This window comes from Macaca fascicularis, chromosome 19 (genome assembly GCF_037993035.2).
Source record: "Macaca fascicularis isolate 582-1 chromosome 19, T2T-MFA8v1.1".
NCBI lineage: Eukaryota > Metazoa > Chordata > Mammalia > Primates > Cercopithecidae > Macaca > Macaca fascicularis.
The window spans coordinates 52,991,248-53,014,759 of record NC_088393.1 but is presented as its reverse complement, the minus strand read 5'-3'; the positions used below and the strand labels follow the sequence as shown (position 1 = coordinate 53,014,759).

At 50.2% G+C, this 23,512-nt stretch overlaps 1 protein-coding gene across 2 annotated transcripts in view; it reads right to left on the bottom strand.

The window, feature by feature from the left end:
* CLPTM1 (CLPTM1 regulator of GABA type A receptor forward trafficking) overlaps positions 1-23,512 on the bottom strand; it is a 39,543-nt gene that overhangs the window by 13,375 nt on the left and 2,656 nt on the right. For both annotated transcript variants that reach the window (XM_045380825.3, XM_005595533.3), the window contains exons 2-5: positions 18,085-18,197; positions 7,983-8,106; positions 6,595-6,753; positions 3,733-3,850 (exon numbers count right to left, since the gene is read on the bottom strand). In XM_045380825.3, coding sequence (XP_045236760.1) covers positions 3,733-3,850; positions 6,595-6,753; positions 7,983-8,106; positions 18,085-18,197 — 514 coding nt within the window. The remainder of the gene's footprint in view (positions 1-3,732; positions 3,851-6,594; positions 6,754-7,982; positions 8,107-18,084; positions 18,198-23,512) is intronic.

Here is a 23,512-nt window from a genome sequence, read left to right as displayed (position 1 = left end):
GTGAACCCGGGAGGCAGTGGTTGCAATGAGCCAAGATCGCGCCACTGCATTCCAGCCTGGGCAACAGAGCGAGACTCCATCTCCAAAAAAATAAAAATAAATAATAAAATAAATAAAATTTAAAAATAAAAAATAAAATTTCTTTTTGTAGAGATGAGGTCTCCCTATGTTGCCAGGGCTGGCCTTGAATTCCTGGGCTCAAGTGATCCTCTCACTTTGGCCTCCCAAAGTACTGGGATTGCAGGCATGAGCCACTGTGCCTGGCCTGTCTTTACCTTTTTACTCTTCAGTCTTTTTCTATTGGAAATATTTTAATGCCTTCTCTGGCTCACATCCTATCTCCATGAGATGGAGCTGCTCTAGAATACTGATTACTGGCCTTTTGGGAAGAAAAGGGGCTTTTCTTTTCTTTTTTATTTTGAGATGGAGTCTTGCTCTGTCACCCAGGCTGGAGTGCAGTGGCGCAATCTCAGCTCACTGCAATCTCTGCCTCCGGAGTCCAAGCGATTCTCCCACCTCAGCCTCCAGAGTAGCTGGGATTACAGGCATGTGCTACCATGCCCAACTAAGTTTTGTATTTTTAGTAGAGACAGGGTTTCACCATGTTGGTCAGGCTGTTCTTGAACTCCTGACCTTAAGAGACCTGCCTGCCTTGGCCTCCCAAAGTGCTGGGTTTCCAGGTGTGAGCCACCACAGCCAGCCCAAAGGGGGCTTTTCTGAACTCACACTCTCCTTCACCCTAGAGTTGGTGGGTGGCTCACTCCAAGTCCTTCTGTGTCCCTGCTCTGAGGATCCCAGCTCCAAGGCTGGGGAGGGAGGCCTGCATGATCCTAGTATGCTTTTCAGGTTCACTGTCTGCAGATTCTATTTTACAGACCAGACTGACTGTGAATAAACCTCACCACACAGTGACATGGATCACACATTCACTAAAGACAAAACCACAGAAAATACTGGTATCGATTTAGGTTAACGGAATGATTAGGTGATCGTCAAATGGGGGTACAAGAATACGATGAAGAGTTAACCACCTGGGTCACCTTCAGAGTGACCTCTGAAGCACGGGGCATTTTAACCCAGACCCCTGATGTATCCCTCTCTGCAGGGAAACATCTGTGAGACCAACCCTGTAGGTCACACCCTTCAAGCCACTTCTGCCCGGTTCTCCAAAGATCTCACTACATCTCAGCCGGGTGGGACACACCAACGCAGCATTTTCTGCAGACACACTCACTCAGAATGGCGCTCAACTAACTCCAGAAGACCTTTCCAAGTCATTTCTGGGGACCCACATAGAGTCATCAACTTTTCATTCCATCCAGTATAGGTGATAAAAAAATTATCATCTTTTAGGATATTTTTATACTAAAAGAAGTAGGTAAGACCTAACTCATACAAATAGAATTCCATCTGTTGCTGCGCCACCCAAAACCAGCCAGATGGATCTTAACCAAATCCACAGGGAATGTCTGGAATAGTCCTCAATAAAATGAAAGCTAGGTGGACTACACAGAACTCCCGTTAGGAGAATGGGGGGCTGAGGAAGCCATTCTCCACATCTGTTCAAACAGGTACAGTGAGAGATTTCTAAGGCTGCCCATCAGGAGACAGAGGACTCAAGGAAAAAGGTCACGCAGAACCAGGAAAGGCTGGGTGTGGTGGCTCACACCTGTAATCCCAGCACTTTGGGAGGCCGAGGTGGACGGATCACTTGAAGTCAGGAGTTTGAGGCCAGACTGGCCAACACGGTGAGACTCCGTCTCTACTAAAAATACAAAAACTAGCCGGGTGTAGTGGCGTGTGCCTGCAGTCCCAGCTATTTGGGAGGCTAAGGTGGGAGAATCACTTGAACTTGGGAGGTGTAAACTGTGGTGAGCTGAGATAGTCCATTGCACTCCAGCCTGGGTGACAGAGTGAGATCTTGTCTTTAAAAAAAAAAAAAAAAGGGTCAGATAAGCAGAAAGATGACAATAATTATTGTCCCGAAAACAAGAGGATGGACAATGCTATGGTTTGAATATTTGTCCTGGCCAAAAGTCATGCTGATTCTCTCACTCCAATCTCCCAAGTAGCTGGGACTACTGACGTACTCTAGTACTCCCCACTCCCACTGAAATTTAACCCCCAGTGTGCCAGTACTGAGAGACGGGGCTTTTAAGAGGTGACTGGGTCATGAGGGCCCTCCCCTCAGGGACTGATTAACCCATTCATGGATTAGTGGGTTAATGGATTAATGAGTTATCATGGGAGTAGAAGTGGTAGTCTTATTTTTTATTACTATTGTTTTTTCAGAGACGTGGACTTGCTCTGTCACCCAGGCTGGAATGCCATAGTGCAATCACAGCTCATTGCATCCTCGACCTCCCACACTCAATCAATCCTCCCCCTCAGCCTCCCATGTAGCTGGAACCACAGGTGCTCACCCCCATACCTGGCTATTATTTTTTGTAGTGACGAAGTCTCACCATGTTGCCCACACTGTTCTTTGAATGTTATCTATCTTTTTTTTTTGAGACGGAGTCTTGCTCTGTCACCAGGCTGGAGTGCAATGGCGCGATCTCGGCTCACTGCAATCTCTGCCTCCTGGATTCAAGCAATTCTCCTGCCTCAGCCTCCCAAGCAGCTGGGATTACAGGCGCGTGCTACCACGCCCAGCTAATTTTTGTATTTTTAGTAGAGACGGGGTTTCACCATGTTGGCCAGGATGGTCTCTATCTCTTGACCTCGTGATCTACCCACCTCAGCCTCCCAAAGTGTTGGGATTACAGGCATGAGCCACCACGCCCGGCTATCTTCTTTTTTGTTTATGAGACCGAGTTTCGCTCTTGTTGCCCAGGCTGGAATGCAATAGCGCAATCACAACTCACCACAACCTCTACCTCCCGGGTTCTCCTGCCCCAGTTTCCCGAGTAGCTGGGATTACAGGCATGCACCACCACTCCTGGCTAATTTTGTATTTTTAGTAGAGACCAGGTTCCTCCATGTTGGTCAGGCTGGTCTCGAATCCCTGACCTCAGGTGATCCGCCTGCCTCAGCCTCCCAAAGTGCTGGGATTACAGGAGTAAGCCACTGTGCCCGGCCTCTATCTATCTTTTTGAGAGGTTCTCAGTCTGTCACCTAGGCTGGAGTGCAGTGGTGTGATCCTGGCTCACTGCAACCTCCACCTCCTGGGCTCAAGTGATCCTCCCACCTCAGCCTCCTGAGCAGCTGGGACTACAGGCACAGGCCCAGCTAATTTTTGTATCTTTTGGTAGAGACAGGGTTTCGCCATGTTTCCCAGGCTGGTCTCAAACTCCTGGGCTCAAACAATCCTGCCCACCTCATCTCCCAAAGTGCTAGGATTACAGGCGTGAACCACTGCACCCAGCCCACAAATTATTTTTGAGTGTCTATTTCTATCAGGCCCCTACTGTGCACAAGTCAACCCTGGCCCTTCCCCCTTGGTGAAGGACGTCTCCTCCTCTCCAAGAGTCCCCGTCTCCAGCTGCTTTTTCTGGCCAATTCCTCTCTGGTCCCTGAGCCCTTCCTCCGTAGGTCTCCCTCCTTAGTGTCTATAGGGCTCATTAAGGCTGGGTGGGGCTTGAGCCTGCCCTGCCAATCCCATCCTCTTTGAGTGCAGGCTTCCTGCCTGCCCTCCTGGACCTGGGATTTATTGTCCGCCACACCAGCCTGGGGGCTCCCAGGATGCTGGCCCCCTGGACAGTGGGTCCTAGCTGCAGGGGAGTGACTTACTCCGGGACATGTGGACTGTGGCAAGGCGGCGGTACAGTGCCTTCTGCCGGGGGTCTGGGTGGAAGCCACTCTTGGTGAAGTAAACGTGGATGTAGATGGAGCCGTTCTGCTGGACGCTCTGCAAAAGCGGGAAGGTCAGGTGGGCAGGCTGGGCAACTGGGGTGAAGGAAACGTTAAAGCCCTGCCTGGCACCCGTCCCCAGCAGTTTCCTCCCCGTCAATTCTCTGGCCATTTACTGAGTACTCAGGGTGAGGCATGTAGTTGGGTGGCAGTAAATGGGGGGAAATGCTGGAGTCAGACTCAGACGCCCACTCTACCCGCCATGGCCGTGTGAGCTCAGCTTCTCTCTAAGCCTCAGGGCCCCACCTAGAGGATGCGAGGTCCCCACAGCACTGACCTGAGGGTACTACTGCAGGGACTACCTGGAGCACTGGCACACAGCTCAGTCAACAAGCTCTCGTTAAGCTCACTCAACAGGAAGAAGCAGCTGACCGACATGGAGCTCCTACTACGGGCCAGACCTTGCCCTGGGTACTTCAGACAATAGCTCCCTAATCTAATGAGTTAACACACATGTAACATGTCAACCGTATGCAATGGGTCATGTTACCACCCCATTTTGTAGATGAGGCAAACGGGGCTCATGCCAAGGGGTCATACAGTGTGTGGCAAGTATGCAGATGGAAACCCAGTCTGTGGGCTCCTGGGTGCTACTCCCTGCTACCTCCAGCTGGCCCCTCTCTGCCCAAGTCTTCCTCATTATCTCATCAAGTCTCCTTGCCTCCCAGGGAAGGGGGACTATTCTCACTTGATACAGATGAGGAAACTGAGGCTTCGAGAAGGGAGGCAAGTTGTCCAGGGGCACTGAGTGGAGACAAAGGCGAGCACTGAACCTCTCTGATCTTTGAGCAGAGCTCGGATTCACTTGGTCCCATTGTGTTCTCCTCACTCTCCTGTCTTTTTTAGAGATGGGGTCTTGCTGTGTTGCCCAGGCTGGAGTGCACTGGCTATTTGCAGTTGTGATCGTGGCACACTATAGTTCTACACTCCTGGGCTCTAGCCGTTCTGCCACCTCAGCCTCCTGAGTAGCTGTGCTTACAGGCACGTGCCACTGTGCCCAGCATTCCCGCCTTTTAAGTCCACTCAGACCCCACCTTGAAGCTTCAACTTAGATCCAAGCCCTTGAAAGCAGATCCCCCTGCTGGGCCTGCCAGGCCCTGGTCCTTCCTTGGATCTTGGGGCAAGGCCTGGGGGCTGGGCTTGAGGTCTCTGTGGGAGCCACCTCTCAGTGCAGGTCAGAAAGTCCAGCTGGGTGGGGTGGTTCATGCCTGTAATCCCAGCACTTTGGGAGGCTGAGGTGAGAGGATCACTTGAGCTCAGGAGTTTGAGACCAGCCTGGGCAACATGTTGAGACCCCATCTCTACGAAAAACACAAAAAATTAGCTGGGCATGGTGGTGCATGCCTGTTATCCCAGCTACTTGGGAGGCTGAGGTGAAAGGATGGCTTGAGCCCATGAGGTTGAGGCTGCAGTGAGCTATTAACTGTGCCACTGCACTCTAGCCTAGGCAACAGAGCAAGACCCCATCTCAAAAAGAAAAGAATGATGGCTGGGCATGGTGTCTCACACCTGTAATCCCAGCACTTTGGGAGGCTGAGGCAGGCGGATCACTTGAGGTCAGGAGTTCAAGACCAGCCTGGCCAACATAGTGAAACCCTGTCTCTACTAAAAAAATACAAAAATTAGCTGGGTGTGATCATGTGTGCCTATAATCCCAGCTACTCAGGAGGCTGACACGAGAACCACTTGAACCTAGGAGGTGGAAGCTGCAGTGAGCCAAGGTCGCGCCACTGCACTCCAGACTGGGTAACAGAGCGAGACGCTGTCTCAAAAAAAAAAAAAAAGAAAAAAAGACTGTGTTCACATTCTGCTTCTAGCCACCCAGACAGAAATAGAACAGAAATGTGCCCTCCACCCCAAAGCTGAGAAGGCCTGCTGGGGAGAAAGGAATGAGGGCAGCTGTCTTGGACTCAGCCAAAGAAGGCCCCAAAGAGATGTCCCTTTCACTTGTTCGGTACTTGTACTTGTTGATTCTGTCCCCAGCCCCACATTGGGCAGTGCTGGGGATGTGGAAGTGATCTAGGCAGCCCAGCCTTATTATCACAAGGCTCACAGTCCCATGCAGGAGTCCCAGTGAGGCCCCAGAGTGGGCTGGGATGGGGAAGTCCAGCAGGTGTGACAACCCAGAGAGGGTGCTTAACCAAGTCTGAGTGCTCTGGGGTCAGGGAGGGCTTCCAGGAGGAGGCAGGATTTGAGCCTAGGGCTGCAAGAGTCCACAGCCATAGAGCCTGAGTCTGAATCTCTCATGCAATGTGGCCTTGGGTAAATGACCTTCCCTCTCTATGTCTCAGTTTCCTCATATGTCAAATGAGAATAGCAGTTCCTGCTTCAGAGGGTTTCTGGTAGGTTTCCATGAGTCAGCCTAGCTTAGTACCCTGCACTTAGCTCAATCAACATTAACTAATGTTATTTTGAAATGGGGCTGCCTGATAAACTGGTGATAGGCAAACATCCCCAAGGACAATTACTAATCTTTCACCGGTTTCAAGTCAAGGACTGCACAACCTTAGAGGTAGCCAGCAGGGTCCCAGGCCAATTCCACCCATATCTACCTTTTTCATAGGGGAAAGTGAAGACCAGAGACCTCAGGGACCAGCCTGTGGTCACAGAGCGTGTGAGCCCAAGGAAGGGCCAAGCCTGGAGCCCAAACTCCACACTGTCTCAGCAAGGAGCGGACTGGAGGAAAGGTCCTTCAGTGCCAGTCAAGCAGCCATGGGGCCAGAAACCAAGAGCTGCCCCCACCTGTGGGATGTCAAGCTCAGCAAAGTGCTCATAGCAGCCGTCTGAGTTCTCGCCGCTAGTCCAGTCGCCATACACAAGATCGTGCTGCTCCCAGAAGAGTGCCGACGTGGCGTTGAAGTCTGTAAAGTGCTCGTGCTCTGAGATGTACACATGCAGGTTCTGTTGGGACAGAAGGCGACAGAGCTCAGGCCCGCTCTTGAGAGCCTTTGCAGGCTGGCTAAAGAGTAGATGAAGAGCTATGGCAGCGGTCAGCACACGTAGAGGAACAGTAATTACAGAGGGCAGGGGAGAGGAGAGAGGAAGAGCAGCAGAGAGAACATATTTTCTCTTTTCTCATACCACCATGTCTGTCCTGGTCTGAGCCTGTGAAGTCAACGAACAAAGAACACTTGGAGACTGGCCAGTCTGCCAATTAGAATTTAGGGGTAGGAAGGGGCAGAAGCTCCCTGAATGATCTCCTGCCCTAGTGGCTGCTGGGCCTTCCTGGTCAGAGCTCTGCAGGCTATGGACAAAGCAGTCCAGAGCTACAAAAGCACTGTCAGCCACCGGGCGTGGTGGTCCACGCCTGTAATCCCAGCATGTTTGGAGGCTGAGGCAGGTAGATCACTTAAGGTCAGGAGTTCGAGACCAGCCTGCCCAAAAAGGTGAAACCCCATCTCTACTAAAAATACAAAAAATTAGTGGTGGCACATGTCTGTAATCCCAGCTACTCGGGAGGCTGAGGTAGGAGGATCACTGGAGCCCGGGAGGAGGAGGTTGCAGTGAGCTAAGATTATGCCACCGCACTCTAGCTTGGGTGACAGAACGAGACTCCATCTAAAAAAAAAAAAAAACACAACAAAACCATTGTGACCCAACAAGAACTTCCTCCTTTCTCAAGCCCCCATGGCCATGTTTGCTCAGAAAAGCCTAGACTGACAGGTCTAAACACTTTTGCTCTGGACGCTCCTGAAGCCCTGCCCTGCCCATGCCCAAGCCCACTGTGGAAGTGCAGGTCTCCTCTCCTTCTGTGCCTACCTCCCACCAGCCTCTGCTGGCTCCCTGCCCTCCCCACCTCTCACACTACCTCCCTTGCACATATCCCGCTGCAACCTTAGAAGGCTGAATATATTTTGAAATACGACATCCAAAGACCCTGGTTAGATATTTTAACCAAATGAATTTCCTTTTTCTTTTGGGTGACACAGGCTTCATGTGCTGGGGATGGACCCAGGTGACACAGGTCTCATATACTGGGGATGGGCCTAGAGTTCCTCAACCCTGGACCTGTTTTCCTAGACCTGCCAGTGGGCAGGGACCTGGTCTGTCCCGACTGCTGACATCACTCCTCCACATTCCACCCCTCCTTGCCCCATCATCTCCAAGTCTGCCCTACCGCTGGCAGTTACCATTAAAGTGTCTTTGGGGAACAGGTTGCGGCTGGCGACACGTGGGGCTCCTCCGGGGCCCGTCTGGTCCTGAGGGGCCGGCCCTCGGCGGAACCAGCTGCTGATGGCCCAGATGATGAAGATCCTGAGGAGAGAAGCAGCAAGGTGGTGAGTCCCCAAGCCTTGGCTCTCCGCAACAGACCCGCCTGACTTCCTTCTGACTTGGCACATGCTGGCACCTGACCTGGGGCTAGTGACCAAGTCAGGGAGGCCCTGAGAAGGTAGTCACAGGGCTGGCAAGAAGACAAGATGTCCCCAAAGACCACATCTGGGGAGGGAGCCCAGATGCCACCGTTTGCCAGTGCAGGGGGGGCTGGCACTGCCCTGGTCTGCATGCAGACCCTTGACTCTAAGTCCTCCAAGAGCTCCTGGTGACCACAGGGCTGCAGGGGCTGACTCTTGAAACCTCAGTCTGGGAAACCTGCCATCCAGCCCCTTGGGACCCCCCAGAGAGGATACTAAGACTCTGGAACCCCTTCAGTGTGCAGATGGGTGAATTAAAAGAAAAACGAAATAAAGAAAACATAATAATAAACATGACATTTCTGAAAGAAAGAATCTGGAATCCCAGCACTTCAAAAGCATAGAACTGGGGATGGTTAATGGCTACAAAAAATAGAATGAACGAGATCTAGTATTTGGTAGCAAAACAGGGCAACTATAGTCAATAGTAATTTAATTACACATTTTAAAATAACTTAAAAAGTATAGAGGCTGGGCATGGTGGCTCACGCCTGTAATCCCAGCATTTTGGGAGGGCAAAGCGGGCAAATTGCGAGGTCAGAGATCGAGATCATCATGGCCAACATAGTGAAATCCCGTCTCTACTAAAAATACAAAAATTAGCTGGTCCTGGTGGCATGCGCCTGTAGTCCCAGCTACTTGGGAGGCTGAGGCAGGAGAATCACTTGAACCTGGGAGGCAAAGGTTGCAATGAGCCCGAAGGCACAGAAGCTTAGAAAGAGCAACATTTCTGAACTTCAGCGGAATTTCTGGAGAAGCAGATAGTAAGCGATAGGTTAGTTCCAATTTTAGTAACAGTGGGCTAAATTATTCAGACCAACCCTCTCATTGGAAAGAATTGAAAAAGCTTGAAAAAATTAATACACTACGAAGACATCAATGTATTTTATATTTATAATTATACATATTGATAGGATGAGAATATATGCTGCTCACGTATTCTCATATTTGTTCTCATGCATATAATTTTTATCAAGTTTACATATGAATATATACAAATAGCTCTGAAGAATGAACAAGACTGTAGGCTACCAAACCTTCAGGCAAAGACTGAAGGGAAAGTAGGAATCCTAAAGTAGTAAAGGATGGGCCGTGCGCGGTGGCTCACGCCTGTAATCCCAGCACTTTGGGAGGCAGAGGCAGGTGGATCACCTAAGGTCGGGAGTTCGAGACCAGCCTGGCCAACATGGTGAAACCCCGTCTCTACTAAGAATACAAAAATTAGCCAGGAGTGGTGGCAGGCGCCTGTAATCCCAGCTACTCAGGAGGTTGGGGCAGGAGAATTGCCTGAACCCAGGAGAAGGAGGCTGCAGTGAACCGAGATTGTACCATCGCACTCCAGCCTGAGCGACAAGAGCAAAAAGTCCGTCTCAAAAAAAAAAAAAAAAAAAAGTAAAGGATCCTGGATTTGCAGGTCTAGGAAAAAAAAATAAGTAAAGGAGCCCTATAAGCTTCTTCATGTGTCTGAGGACATCTGCTAGGTGTTTTGATAGGTGACAAAAATGCTGGTCTAGGCTGGGTGCAGTGGTTCGCACCTGTAACCCCAGCATGCTGGGAGGCAGAGGTAGGTGGATCGCTTGAGCCCAGGAGTTTAAGACCAGCCTGGGCAACATGGTTTCTACAAAAAATACAAAAATTAGCCAGGCATGGCAGCGCGCACCATGCCTATAGTCCCAGCTACTCAGGAGGCTGAGGTGGGAAAATCACCTGAGTCCAGGAGGTTGAGGCTACAGTGAACCATGATCGCGTCACTGCACTCTGGTCTGGGTGACAAAGCGAGACCCTGTCTCAAAAAAAAGAAATGCTAGCCCAGGGCACATATGACGTATGAGGTAACCAGAGACCTACCCTACAGAAAACTAAGACCCTGCAAGGCGCAAGGCTCCACCCCTAGGAAGGAGGGAACCAGGCGACCTACTCATTTCCAGAAGTTACACACCAGGTATGCAGGGCCAAGTATGCAAGGCCACTCGTGGGACAAGGAGTCACGCAGGGCAGCTCAAGACCTGAACCTGGTGCAAGGAAACCTGGGACTTGGTAATGTCCCCAGGCAGAAGCAAAGGCAATCCTCTCTGTAGAAAAATATGCTCATCCTAGCCCTGAAATTCCTATAAATAACTTTTCAAGTATAATGATCAGGACACAGACAGAGATAAGCCGGGCACAAAAGCAAACAAGATATTATGAGTGAGAATCAGCACCAACAACAGATACCAAAAACAAAACGAGGCTGGGCGTAGTGGCTCACACCTATAATCCCAGCACTTTGGGAAGCCAACACTTGAGGTCAGGAGTTTGAGACCAGCCTGGCCAACATGGTGAAACCTCATCTCTACTAAAAATACAAAAATTAGCCGGGCGTGGTGGCAGGCACCTATAATCCCAGCTACTCAGGAGGCAGAGGCAGGGGAATCACTTGAACCTGGGAGGCGGAGGTCACAGTGAGCCGAGATCACGCCACTGGATGCCAGTCTGGGTGACAGAGTAAGACTCCATCTCAAAAAAAAAAAAGTCCTTAAAGAGAAGGAATATTCCTTATTGATTTCTTCTTCCCTCCTGTTGCCTGGAGTGTGGATGTGATGGCTGGATCTTCAGCAGCTGTCTTGGGCTATGAGGATAAAGGGAAAAACCTAGCAATGGTGGAACAAACAGCAAGAAGGAGTCTGGGTCACTGAAGACTGCTGAATCCTAGTCTGCCTCCATCCAGACTGGTATATCAGAGAGAAATTAATCTCTACCGTGTTAATGGAGGTTTCTCAGCTGCATGCAGCCATGTGATTATTAAATGATTCAAGTACTTATTAATTACCGGTATGATAACCATATAGCAGAAAAGGTTACGAGCCCAGCTTACTGTGACCTCAGTGGTCAACTTCAGTGGTTGAAATGGAGATAATAACAGCTCCTACTCTCATAGGGTAGTTTGTAAGCATTACACGCATTAAATTACATATATATAGATGTTTATATAGTGTGTATATATATCTGAAATACACACACACACGCGTACCTCAGAATGGAACCTAGACATACCCAATACATGATTTAGAAGTGTTAGCTATTACTGTTATTTTAATCATAGGAAAAACGCATACAAAAAACTTTGGAGTGGAAAAACACTATGAGTGAATTCTACTGTGGGTGGGGTGCCTCCCTGCTGAGCCCTGATCGGGGCAGGATCAGGCACAGGGACTTGCCTCTGCCTATAGAAGCCATGAGGCCTTGGAGTCCAGGGTCTCAGGGGCCATGGCCCAGATGAGCCATCTGCTACCTCCCTATGAAGTCCCTGATACGCATGGCTGGGGAAGACCTGGACCTGGCAATCTCTGGGGTACCAATGCCTCCAGCAGAGGCTCTCATTTTAGTAAACACACCTGGGGAGAGTGTGGAAGCAGTGATGCCTCCAGGCAGCTCTGCCCCTGGCTTAGTGTGTGGCCTGTGGGGGTCCTAACCCCTCTGGGCTTCTAGGTTCCCATGTACAAAACAAGGCTAGGCCTTTTTGGATTCCAAACCCCTAGTCACCTGAAGAACATCTGTGTGTATCTACATGCCCACAGTTCCGTGGACCCTCTCAGAGGGCTCATGGCCACAGTCCCTCATCCATGCGCCCAGGCCTGCAGGAGACTGGACCTTTCTAATGCTTCCTGATACACTTGAGTAAGCAAAGAAAACAGACATTAAATCCTCTCTCCCACCCAAATAGGTATTCTACATTCACAGGTTCAGAACATTTTTAAATATATGAAAAGACGTATAATCAAAACTCTCCCTCCCACCCCGTTCCTTTATATACCCAGTTCCTGCTCCACCTCCCACTCCAGGTAACTACATGTGCTCAAAACCACAAACACCACAGACACCACCCGCTATCCAGAAAGGCTATTCCTGCATAATCAGCTTCAAACTACAAGGAGTTCATGGGCCCCTGAAAACAAACCCTGAATCCCATTTTAAGAACTGCAGCCAAGACGGTCTCTGAGCACCCACCCGAACTGATGTTTGATGCTGCCTCGTTCTAAGAAAGGAAATTAGCCTACAGTGTGACTTGTATTAAAAATGTCTCTCTGAAGGAAGCTCCCTATGCACTGACGTGGAAAGATTTCGAAGACATATTGTTAATGAAAAAAATCAAGGAGCAGAACAGTGTGTAAAACAGGCTATCGCTTATGTAAAAACGAAGGGAAAGATAAAAATAATTTTCATGCAGAGCAGCTTGCAGCATGCAAAAAAAAGAAGGTGATATATAAGAAAATCTGAAGTCTTTACGTGGCCATGGGGAGGGGAGATGAAGTGAAGACGATAAGGGACAGGGGCCCATGACAGAAGCTTAGGGCACATGGCAGGAATTTTTGAGGCACACATGTCAGTTTTGCAACTTATCAGAGTGGGGAGGTTTCTTTCCTGCACAGTTTCTCAGTGTCCTGTGTGACACTCTTGGAGGACACCAGGCAGGCGGTTCTGCTCTAGTCTAGAATGTGATCGGTGACTATATCAGGGATCATGAGTTGTGTGTTTTTTTTTTTTTTTGAGACAGAGTTTCGCTCTTGTTGCCCAGGCTAGAGTACAACGGCACGATCTCGGCTCACTGCAACCTCCACCTCCCAGGTTCAAGTGATTCTCCTGCCTAAGCCTCCTGAGTAGCTGGCATTACAAGCACAAGGCACCACGCCCAGTTAATTTTGTATTTTTAGCAGACACTGGTTTCTCCCTGTTGCTCAGGCTGGTCTGGAACTCCCAACCTCAGGTGATCCACGCGCCTTGGCCTCCCAAAGTTCTGGGATTACAGGCATGAGCCACTGCACCCAGCCTCATGAGCTATTTCTTTTAACTCTTTCACTATATATTTCCTAAGGTTTTTGTTTGTTTGAGACACAGTCTCACTCTGTTGCCCAGGCTGGAGTACAGTGGTATGATCATGGTTCATTGCAGCCTTGACCTCCTGGGCTCAAGCGATCCTCCCTCTTCGGCCTCCCTAATACCTGGGACTACAGGTGCACACCATCACACCCAGCTAATTTTTTAGTTTTTTAAAGAGATGGGGTCTTGCTGTGTTGCTCAGGCTGATCCTAAGGTTTTTGTTTGTTTGTTTGTTTTTTGTTTTTTGTTTTTTTGAGACAGGGTCTTGCTCTGTCACCCAGGCTGGAGTGCAGTGGCCGGATCTCAGCTCACTGCAAGCTCCGTCTCCCGGGTTCACGCCATTCTCCTGCCTCAGCCCCCCGAGTAGCTGGGACTACAGGCGCCCGCCACTTCGCCCGGCTAGTGTTTTTTTTTTTTTGAGACGGAGTCTCGCTGTGTCTCCCAGGCTGGAGTGCAGTGGCGTGATCTCGGCTCACTGCAAGCTCCGCTTCCCAGGTTCACGCCATTCTCCCGCCTCAGCCTCCCGAGTAGCTGAGACTACAGGTGCCCGCCACCACGCCCGGCTAGTTTTTTGTATTTTTAGTAGACACAGGGTTTCACCGTGTTAGCCAGGATAGGTTTTTTGTATTTTTTAGTAGAGACGGGGTTTCACCGGGTTCGCCAGGATGGTCTCGATCTCCTGACCTCGTGATCCGCCCGTCTCGGCCTCCCAAAGTGCTGGGATTACAGGCTTGAGCCACCGCGCCCGGCCCTGGTTTTTTTTTCACGTTGAACAACAAAAGGAATCATGGCCGACATCGTCTGAGTGTGTGCCAGGTCCCGCACCTCTCAGTTGACACGAATTCTCTTGGAATCCTTTTGATGCACCCTAATTGTCAAGATTCCTGTCTGTGAAGTGGAAAGTGAGTCTCAAGAAGGGTGATCACCTGACCAGGCCACAGAGTTCAGAGGTGGCAGGGCTGATATGTTAGCAGGGCTGTGCTCTTACACGCTGTCTGACACTACCTGCCCCCCACCTCCTAATTTTTTCTCTATTTTAAACAACTCTTATCTGTGAGCATCTATATATAATCCCATTTAGGGTCAATTACAAAAGTGTGTGCTTATGGGATGGCCACCGATACATTACACTTTTTCTTCTTTCTTTTTTCGTTTTGAGATGGAGTCTCACTCTGTCACCCAGGCTGAAGTGCCTGGCTCACTGCACGCTCTGCCTCCGGGGTTCAAGTGATTCTCCTGCCTCAGCCTCCCCAGTGGCTGTGACTACAGCAGCCCGCCACCATGCCTGGTTAATTTTTTTTTTCTTTTTCATAGAGATGGGGTTTCACTATGTTAGCCAGGATGGTCTCGATCTCCTAACCTGGTGATCCGCCCGCCTTGGCCTCCCAAAGTGCTGGGATTACAGGCGTGAGCCACAGCACTCACCCCACATTACACTTTTTCATTGCTTTTTTCTTTTCACTCTTCTGTATTGGTTGAACTACTTAATTTGGTAAAGTAAACACACATTAATTATAAGTTAAGGGAAACAAGTAATAAGATTTTACGGAAGAGATAAGTAGCTGCCCCCCCAAAACCACTCTCCTCTTCTTCCTCAGTAATAGAAGTCCTGCTTTCCAGCAGGGTGCTCAGTTTCCCAGATTAAAGACCACATTTCCCAGCCTCCTGTGCAGCTGGCCATGGCCACGTGAAGACATTCTAGCCAAGGGAATGACTGTTTTATTTTCTTTTTCTTTTTTTTGAGACACAGTCTAGCTCTGTCGCCAGGCCTGAGTGCAGTGGCGCAATCTCAGCTCACTGCAACTTCCATCTCCCAGGTTCAAGCAATTCTCCTGCCTCAGCCTCCCAAGTAGCTCGGACTACAGGCATGCGCCACCACACCCAGTTAATTTTTGTATTTTTAGTAGAGATGGGGTTTCACCACGTTGGCCAGGATGGTCTCCATCTCTTGACCTCGTGATCCGCCTGCCTCAGCCTCCCAAAGTGCTGGGATTACAGGCGTGAGTCACTGCACCCGGCGGGATGATTGTTTTAAACATCTCTGCTGTGCAATTCCTTCTATCTGATAAGAAGGGGAGCTGACTGCCTAATTGCACGGTGTGGTCTCTTATTTTGCTAAAATACATCTCCAAAAAGAAAAAAAATAAAAGGAATATCTATTTTGCAGAGGAGTAAACAAAGGCTCAGAGCAAAGAAGGTGGCTGTCACCAGGTCTAGGCAGGAAGGATAGAACCCAGTGCCAAGCATATTTTCCTGCTACCACCCAGCATCTCCCCAGGGCCTCGGAGAGAAGCTGGGCTTTGAAAAAGCAGGCCCTGGGGTTCCACTGCCCAGGAATAGCATGTGAACCCACAGGTAAAAGGGTCACCACCAGGCAGTCACAGAAGGACAAATGCTGATTCCACATACAGGAGCTAACTAGAGTAGTGAAAGAGAGACAGGAAATAGAAAGGTGGCTGCCAGGTGTTGCAAGGAGGAAGAAATGGGGACCTGGTGTCTGACGGGTATGGAATTTCAGTTTGGGAAGAGGAAATTCTCAGGATGGATAATGGTGATGGGGGCACAACAGTGGAGATGTACTTAATGTCACAGGACTATATACTTAAAAATGGTTAAAATGGGCCAAGCGTGGTGGCTCACGCCTGTAATCCCAGGACTTTAAGAGGCTGAGGCGGGTGGATCACCTGAGGTCAGGAGGTCAAGACCAGCCTGGCCAACATGGCAAAACCCCATCTCTACTAAAAATACAAAAATTAGCCAGGCATGGTGGCGGATGCCTGTAATCCCAGCTACTCAGGTGGCTGAGGCAGGAGAATCGCTTGAAACCAGGAGGCAGAGACTGCAGTGAGCCGAGATTACACTATTGCACTCCAGCCTCGGTGACACAGTGAGATTGTCTCAAAAAAAAAAAAAAAAAAAAGGTTACAATGAAAACATAGGTTAGGCCAGGCGCGGTGGCTCACGCCTGTAATCCCAGCACTTTGGGAGGCCGAGGCGGGCGGATCACAAGGTCAGGAGATCGAGACCACGGTGAAACCCCGTCTCTACTAAAAATACAAAAAATTAGCCGGGCGCGGTGGCGGGCGCCTGTAGTCCCAGCTACTCAGGAGGCTGAGGCAGGAGAATGGCGTGAACCCGGGAGGCGGAGCTTGCAGTGAGCCGAGATTGCGCCACTGCACTCCAACCTGGGCGACAGAGCGAGACTCCGTCTCAAAAAAAAAAAAAAAAAAGAAAACATAGGTTAAAATTGTAAAATTGATATTACATGCAGATGTGGGCTGAACCATGTCTCCTGAAATTCATATGTTGAAGTCTTAACCTTCAGCACCACCGTGACTGGATTTAGAGACAGGGTCCCCTAACTTTTTTTTGCGATAAGGTCTCACTCTGTTGCCCAGACTGGAGTACAGTGGTGTGATCTCAGCTCACTGCAGCTTCAACTTCCGAGGGTCAGGCTGGGCGCAGTGGCTCACGCCTGTAATCCCAGCACTTTGGGAGGCCAAGGTGGGTAGATCATGAGGTCAGGAGTTCGAGACCAGCCTGGTCAACATAGTGAAACCCCATTTCTACTAAAAAAAAAAAAAATTAGCCAGGCGCTGGGTGCAGTGGCTCACGCCTGTAATCCCAACACTTTGGGAGGCCAAGGCGGGTGGATTGCCTGAGGTTGGGAGTTTGAGACCAGCCTGACCAACATGGAGAAATCCCATCTCTACTAAAAATACAGAAATAGCTGGGCATGGTGGCACATGCCTGTAATCCCAGCTGCTTGGGAGGCTGAGGCAGAAGAATCGCTTGAACCCAGGAGGCGGAGGTTGCAGTGAACTGAGATCGCATCACTGCACTCCAGCCTGGGCAACAGAGCAAGACTCCATTACAAAAATAAAAATAAAAAATCTTCCAAGGCTCAAGTGATCCTCCTACCTCAGCCTCTCAAGTAGCTGAGACTACAGGTACGTGTCACCATACTTGGCCTTTTTTTTTTTTTTTTTTTTTTTGAGATGGAGTCTCGCTCTGTACCCAAGCTGGAGTGCAGTGGCGCACGCAACCTCTGCCTCCCGGGCTCAAACGATTCTCCTGCCTTAGCCTCCCGAGTAGCTGGGACCACAGGCACGTGCCACCACGCCCAGCTAATTTTTGTATTTTTAGTAGAGACAGGTGTTACCATGTTGGCCAAGATGGTCTCGATCTCTTCACCTCATGATCTGCCCGCCTCGGCCTCCCAAAGTGCTGGGATTATAGGCGTGAGCCACCGCGCCCGGCCAGATTTTTTATTTTTGGTAGAGACAGGGTCTCACTATGTTGCCCAGGCTAGTCTCAAACTCCTGGGCTCAAACGATCCTCCCATCCTGGCCTCCCAAAGTGCTGGGATTATGGGGGTGAGTCATTGTGCCTGGCCCAGATAGGGTCTTTTAAAAAGTAAGGTTCAGTGAGGTCATTATGGTGCGCACTAAGCCAGCATGACTAGTGTCCCCATAAGAGGAGCTTAGAACACAGACACACACAGAGGAAAGACCACATGAAGACACAGGGAGAAGATGGCCTTCTACAAGCCAAGGAGAGAAGCCACAGAAGAAACTGCCCCTGCCCACAGCTGGATCCTGGACTTCCAGCCTTCAGAACTGTAAGACAGTCAATTTCCACATTTCAGTTGTTTAAACTACTCTTGTTTTACTTGTTACAAGGGTCCTAGCAAACCACTTCAGTATTTTTTGTGTTTTTATTTTGTTACAAATCAGGTAGCCCCCACCAAACCAGAACAGGTTCAGGGAGACTCCCTACTTCAATATGTTTTACCAGAGTAAAACAAAGGTTTAGAAAATATTCCATCATACAAAAAAAAAAAAAAAGTATCTCTACCAATGCAGTAATGATCACCATCCTCAGCTGATCAGCTGATTTTTCCTTTCTTCCTTACTTTTATTTGAATGTTTTCGGTGAACAAACCCAAGTCCCGTCTGCTCACCTGAACAGCACACCTTTGATGACCTGCCAGGCATTGGGTGCCGGCTGGGCCGGTGGGTTCTGAGGCTGGGTCTCTGCTGGCGGGTCCCTCCCGATGCTGCCATTGCTGGTCACCTGTGGGGGACAGAGGCCAGGGTAAGGAGGGAGAATGGACACAGGGGCTATCTTAGACACCATCACACATGAAGGCCAGACACAGGCTGGGCAAAGAGTGGCTGCTTATCAATAACTGGAGAATGAATCAGTGAAAGCACCTGGGAAGGTGGGGCCCTCTTGTTTTAGGAGGAAAACACTCCCAGAGCACCTCCTCTGCGCTGGGGACCCAGTGGTGACCTAGAGAGTCCTTTGCTGTCCTCCTGGGGTTCAACAGCTCAGTGGGGAGACAGACTCATCTCTAGACAGTGACTGTCCAGAACGGGGCTGGAATGCAGGAGCCCCGAGAGGTACCTGGTCCAGCCTAGAAGTCGGGGCAACTTCCTGGAGGAGAGGGCATTGGAGCTGTGACCTAAAACATAGCAAGCTGGTGGCGCAAAGGAGGAAGTGAGAGAAGCAGCAGGTGCAGAAATAGAAGATTAGAGACACAGTCTGATCCTGATGACTGTCCACTGCTCCCTGGGGCTGGAGCCAGGATGCAAGGAGGTGGCTACTGGGGACAACAACAGAAGGAGTCTCATGGCAGGTGCCAGATTCTTCAAGGCTGGGGCTTAGCTGAAAGGGCCTTCCCTGGGCAAACCATTCCTGAGACCCCCTCTGTGCCCAGCCCTGCCCTCCAAGGGCCCCTGGTCCAGCAGGTGAGACAGACACAGAAAAACACAATCAGACTATCAGCCGCTACCATAAGCCACGGCCACAGGACATGTCTGTGACAGCACACAGCACACTAACCCTGAGGCCAAAACTATGACCAGCTCCATCTGGCTGCTGAGCAAAGGGAGGCTCAGAGAGGTGAAGCCACTTGTCTGGTCACTCAGGAAGGACAACCGCAGAAGCAGAATGACAGAAGGGAAGGGGGGCGGGCGAGGGAGCCAGGCACGGCTTCCCAGAGGAGGGCTCTTCCCTCAGACACAGAGGGTCACAATCAGAGACTCTCAGAATGCCAGGTTTGGAAGGGGATGTCCTGCTCACCCTTCGTGCACCCTGCTAGCTCCCCAGTCCTGTTCTCATTCACCCCTCCTCCCAGCTGTCCCCTCAGCTGTCAGCCTTCAAGAGGCAGGACCAGGGCTGCCATGGTCATGGTCAGCTTGGGAGCTGCAGCGGCACAGAGTAGGGGTGTGATACACACCTGTGTAGCCATTGCTGCCTGAAGGGCTCACCCTGGACACTCAGGTCACCCAAACCCACTTCCCTCTGAGGCGCCAGTGTCTGGCCTTCCCCTCCACAGCCCCCAGTCCACTCCTCTGCAATGTTTTCTCCATTCACCTCACCCACCAGATAGCAAATGCCCCAGGAGCATGGTCAGAGGGGCCACATTTGTTAAATGTGTCACTTGTCACCTCCTGTCCCCTTCACCAGCAAGAGCTCTGTCCTGTAATCTCCCAAAGTACAGGACAGCACTGTAGGGGCTCCAGGGTCAAACGGGCCTCAGCTATTGTCCTGGTCCCACCGTTCTTGCTGTGACACTTTGGGAACATCACTTCACCTCTCTGAACTGTGGACCAGATTGTGAAAATACTGGTACATTTAAGACAGAAATGTGGGCCCTGCTTGCCCAGAGCTGAGGATCTAGAGGGAAACACACTAGAATGGTAAACAGGATAATTAAAAATGGTACATGAGGCCGGGCACGGTGGCTCAAGCCTGTAATCCCAGCACTTTGGGAGGCCGAGACGGGCGGATCACGAGGTCAGGAGATCGAGACCATTCTGGCTAACATGGTGAAACCCCGTCTCTACTAAAAAATACAAAAAACTAGCCGGGTGAGGTGGTGGTGGACGCCTGTAGTCCCAGCTACTCAGGACGCTGAGGCAGGAGAATGGTGTGAACCTGGGAGGCGGAGCTTGCAGTGAGCTGAGATCGCGTCACTGCACTCCAGCCTAGGTGACAGAGCGAGACTCCGTCTAAAAAAAAAAAAAAAAATGGTACATGGAAAACAAGCAGGGGGTAGTGACAGCAACTGAGTTGGGGACAGGGATCCACTTTGGAGTGGGTGGTCAGAGAGGTCTCCCTGAGGCGCTCCCTTTCGCGTCTGGGTCATTGGGTGAGACCCTTGGGCTGAGACAGAAGAAGCCACATTCTGATGAGATCTATGGAGCAGGGGTCGGCTGCGGAAGCTAAATCAGACAGGCACAAGGCCTCTCCTCACGGCCAGCCTAGCTCCTGGGAAATTTAGGGGCCCAAGTATGGGTTTCAACGGGTCTGAGCTGATTTGGGGTCAGGAATGGACATTTGATGCCAGGCCAGGATTTGAAGCTATGTCTGGCTGACTCCCAGGTCTCTTCTCTTACCTGTTAGTGATGGGCAGTCTGGCTGGGAACCTTCCCACGGAAGGGCAAGTTAAAACCACCATGAGATGTCACTTCACACCTATTACGATGGCTATCAGCAGAGAGACAGACAATCACAAGTGCTGGCGGGGATGTGGAAAAACAGGAACCCTCATACACTGCTACGGGGAAAGGAAAAGTGCAGCCACTTCGGAAAATATGGCAGTTATTTAACGAGTCATATGTGCACCTACTACACAATCCAGCAAACCCATCCTGAATGGCTACCCAGGAGGCAGAAAATGTGCAGCCAGGCTGGGCGCAGTGGCTCATGCCTATAATCCCAGCACTTCAGGAGGCCAAGGCAGGAAGACTGCTTGAGCCCTGGAGTTCAAGACCAACCTGGGCAACACAGCAAAACCTCATCTCTATAAAAAATACCAAAATTAGCCAGGTGTGGTGGTGCATGCCTGTGGTCCCAGCTACTCAGGAGGCTGGGGCGGGAAGATCAATTGAGCCTTGGAGGATGAGGCTACAGTGAGCCAGGATCGCACCACTGCACTACAGCCTAGGCGACAGAGCATGACTCTGCCTCAAAAACAAACAATGGCCGGGTGTGGTGGCTCATGCCTATAATCCTAGCACTTTGGGAGGCCAAGGCAGGAGGATCCCTTGAGCCCAGGAGTTGGAGACTAGCCTGGCCAACACAGGGAGACCCTGTCTCTCTTTACTAAAAAAAAAAAGACAAGAAATACTGCACAGAAAAGCTTGTACATGAACGTTCATAGCAGCATTATTGGCAATAGCCAAAAACTATAAACAACCCAAATATCCTTCGAGGTATGAAAGAATAAACTGTGTCACGTCTGTGGACTGCTACTCAGCAGTGAAAAGGAACAAGTGAGAGCATGTACTTTAGGATTTCCTCAAAGGCCAAATTTCCCTGATCCTAGGTTGTAAAAAATAAAATAAAAGGAACAACTGCAGATCTGTGTAACAACATGAACCTCAAACCCATTACACCCAATGAAAGAAGCTGGACACAAAAGACTGGATGTTGTTTAGGTCCTTGTTTAAGAAATTTGTAGAAAATTACAGAGATAACACCTCTGTGGCTGCCTAGGGCTGGGAGCAGCAGAGACTGCAAAAGGGAACTTTTTGAGGAGACAGAAGCTTTCTCAGACCAGACTGTGGTGATGGCTGCACCATACAACTGCATAAATGGACCAGGAGTCAACGAACTCTACCCTGACAACAGGTTAACTAACGTTATACCATCTAAATTATACTACAAGGCTGGGCATGGTGGCTTATGCCTGAAATCCCAGCACTTTGGGAGGCTGAGGCAGGCAGATTGCCTGAGGTCAGGAGTTTAAGACCAGCCTGGCCAACCTGGTGAAACCCTGTCTCTACTAAAAATACAAAAATTAGCTGGGTGTGGTGGCAGATGCTTATAATCCCAGCTACTTGGGAGGCTGAGGTAGGAGAATTGCCTGAACCCAGGAGACAGAGGTTGCAGTGAGATGAGATTGTGGTGACAGAGTTTTCAGCTCCTATTTCTCTGAGTAAAGGCCAAGTCCTCCCCAAGGCCTCCAAAGCCTGGCATAATCTGCATCTGTCCCCAGCCACTCCTCTCCCCTCACCTGCTCCAATCTCCTTGACATTCCTTCATCACACTAGGCACCTCCCACCTCAGGGCCTTTGCAATGGCTGTTCCTTTGCCTGAAAGGCTTTTCCCTCGTATCTTTGGGACTCCCTCTCTCACTTCCTTCAGGTCTTTGTTCAAGCATCACCTCCTCAGAGAGGCCTTCCTAGACTACCCTATTTAATTGCAACTCTTCTACCCACCCCTCACTTCCTATTCCCATCCCAGCTTTATTTCTGTCCATGGCACACAGAGTCATCTGAACTGCTGTTTTTCTTATTTATCTTGTTCACTGTGTGTCCCTGTCTGTGCTTCCCCTACAAATTCAGCTCCAACTAGAACACAAGGATAAGGGCCTTCAAGAGGGCAGCACCTATTCTGTTCACAGCTGTATCCCCAGCATCAGCACAAGGCCTAGCATGTAGTAGACTCAATTTGTATTCGCTGAAGGAATGAACGGCAAAGCTGAGTTCCTGGCTATAGGAGCATGCTGGCTAAAGCAGGAGACTGGGCCGAGGGTCTGCCTGCTGTGTGCTAGGCCCTGGGCATGGGAGAAGGGTGGCAGTGGCTGTGGACACATCAGTGACTAAGACACAGTTAGTTCTGCTCTTGGATCTGCAGATCGACGCGCACACACAATGCCCAGCAACATCTGCTAAGGGGCCCAAGAAGCAGCTAAGACCACCAGGGCTAGGCAAGAGCGGGAGGAAGCTACATTTTACGGCATGTCTTCACTGATTACCTGAATCCACCACTGCGCATCAGGGAATTTCACCTCAGCCCAGCCTCTGTTTCAAGATCTACTCATTCTACAAACACTGAGCACCTCCTCTGTGCCCAACCCTGAGCTGAGTGGTGCTAAGGAAGTAGTGGTGATCAAGGCAGTCCCGGCTCTGCCCTCCTGGGGCTCCCAGTCCAGTGGAGGAGACCAGTCCCCAGACAGTGAAACCCAGCTGGTGCAGGCCTGGCACAGAGGATCCCAGACAGTCAAAGAGGGCTTTCTGCAGGAGGGAACATCTGAAATCTGTAGGACTAACACAATCAACTAACTAAAGAGGGGAGAGATCTGTGCATAGACTGCGAGGAAAGAGACTGAGAGGCAATAAAAGAGGTTTAGAAATAAAATAGGTTTCAGAGCAGTGGATCCCCTTTAGCGCAGTGGTTCTCATGCAGGGATGACTTTGCCCCCCTGCTCCTGGAACGTTTAGCAATGTCTGGAGACATTTATGGCTGTCACAACTGGGGAGGGGCGTGGATGCTACTGAGCTACTGACATCTAGTGTGTAGAGGCCAGGGATGCTGCTAAACATCCTAAAATATGCAGGGCAGTCCCCCAAACAAAACATTATCCAATTCAAAAT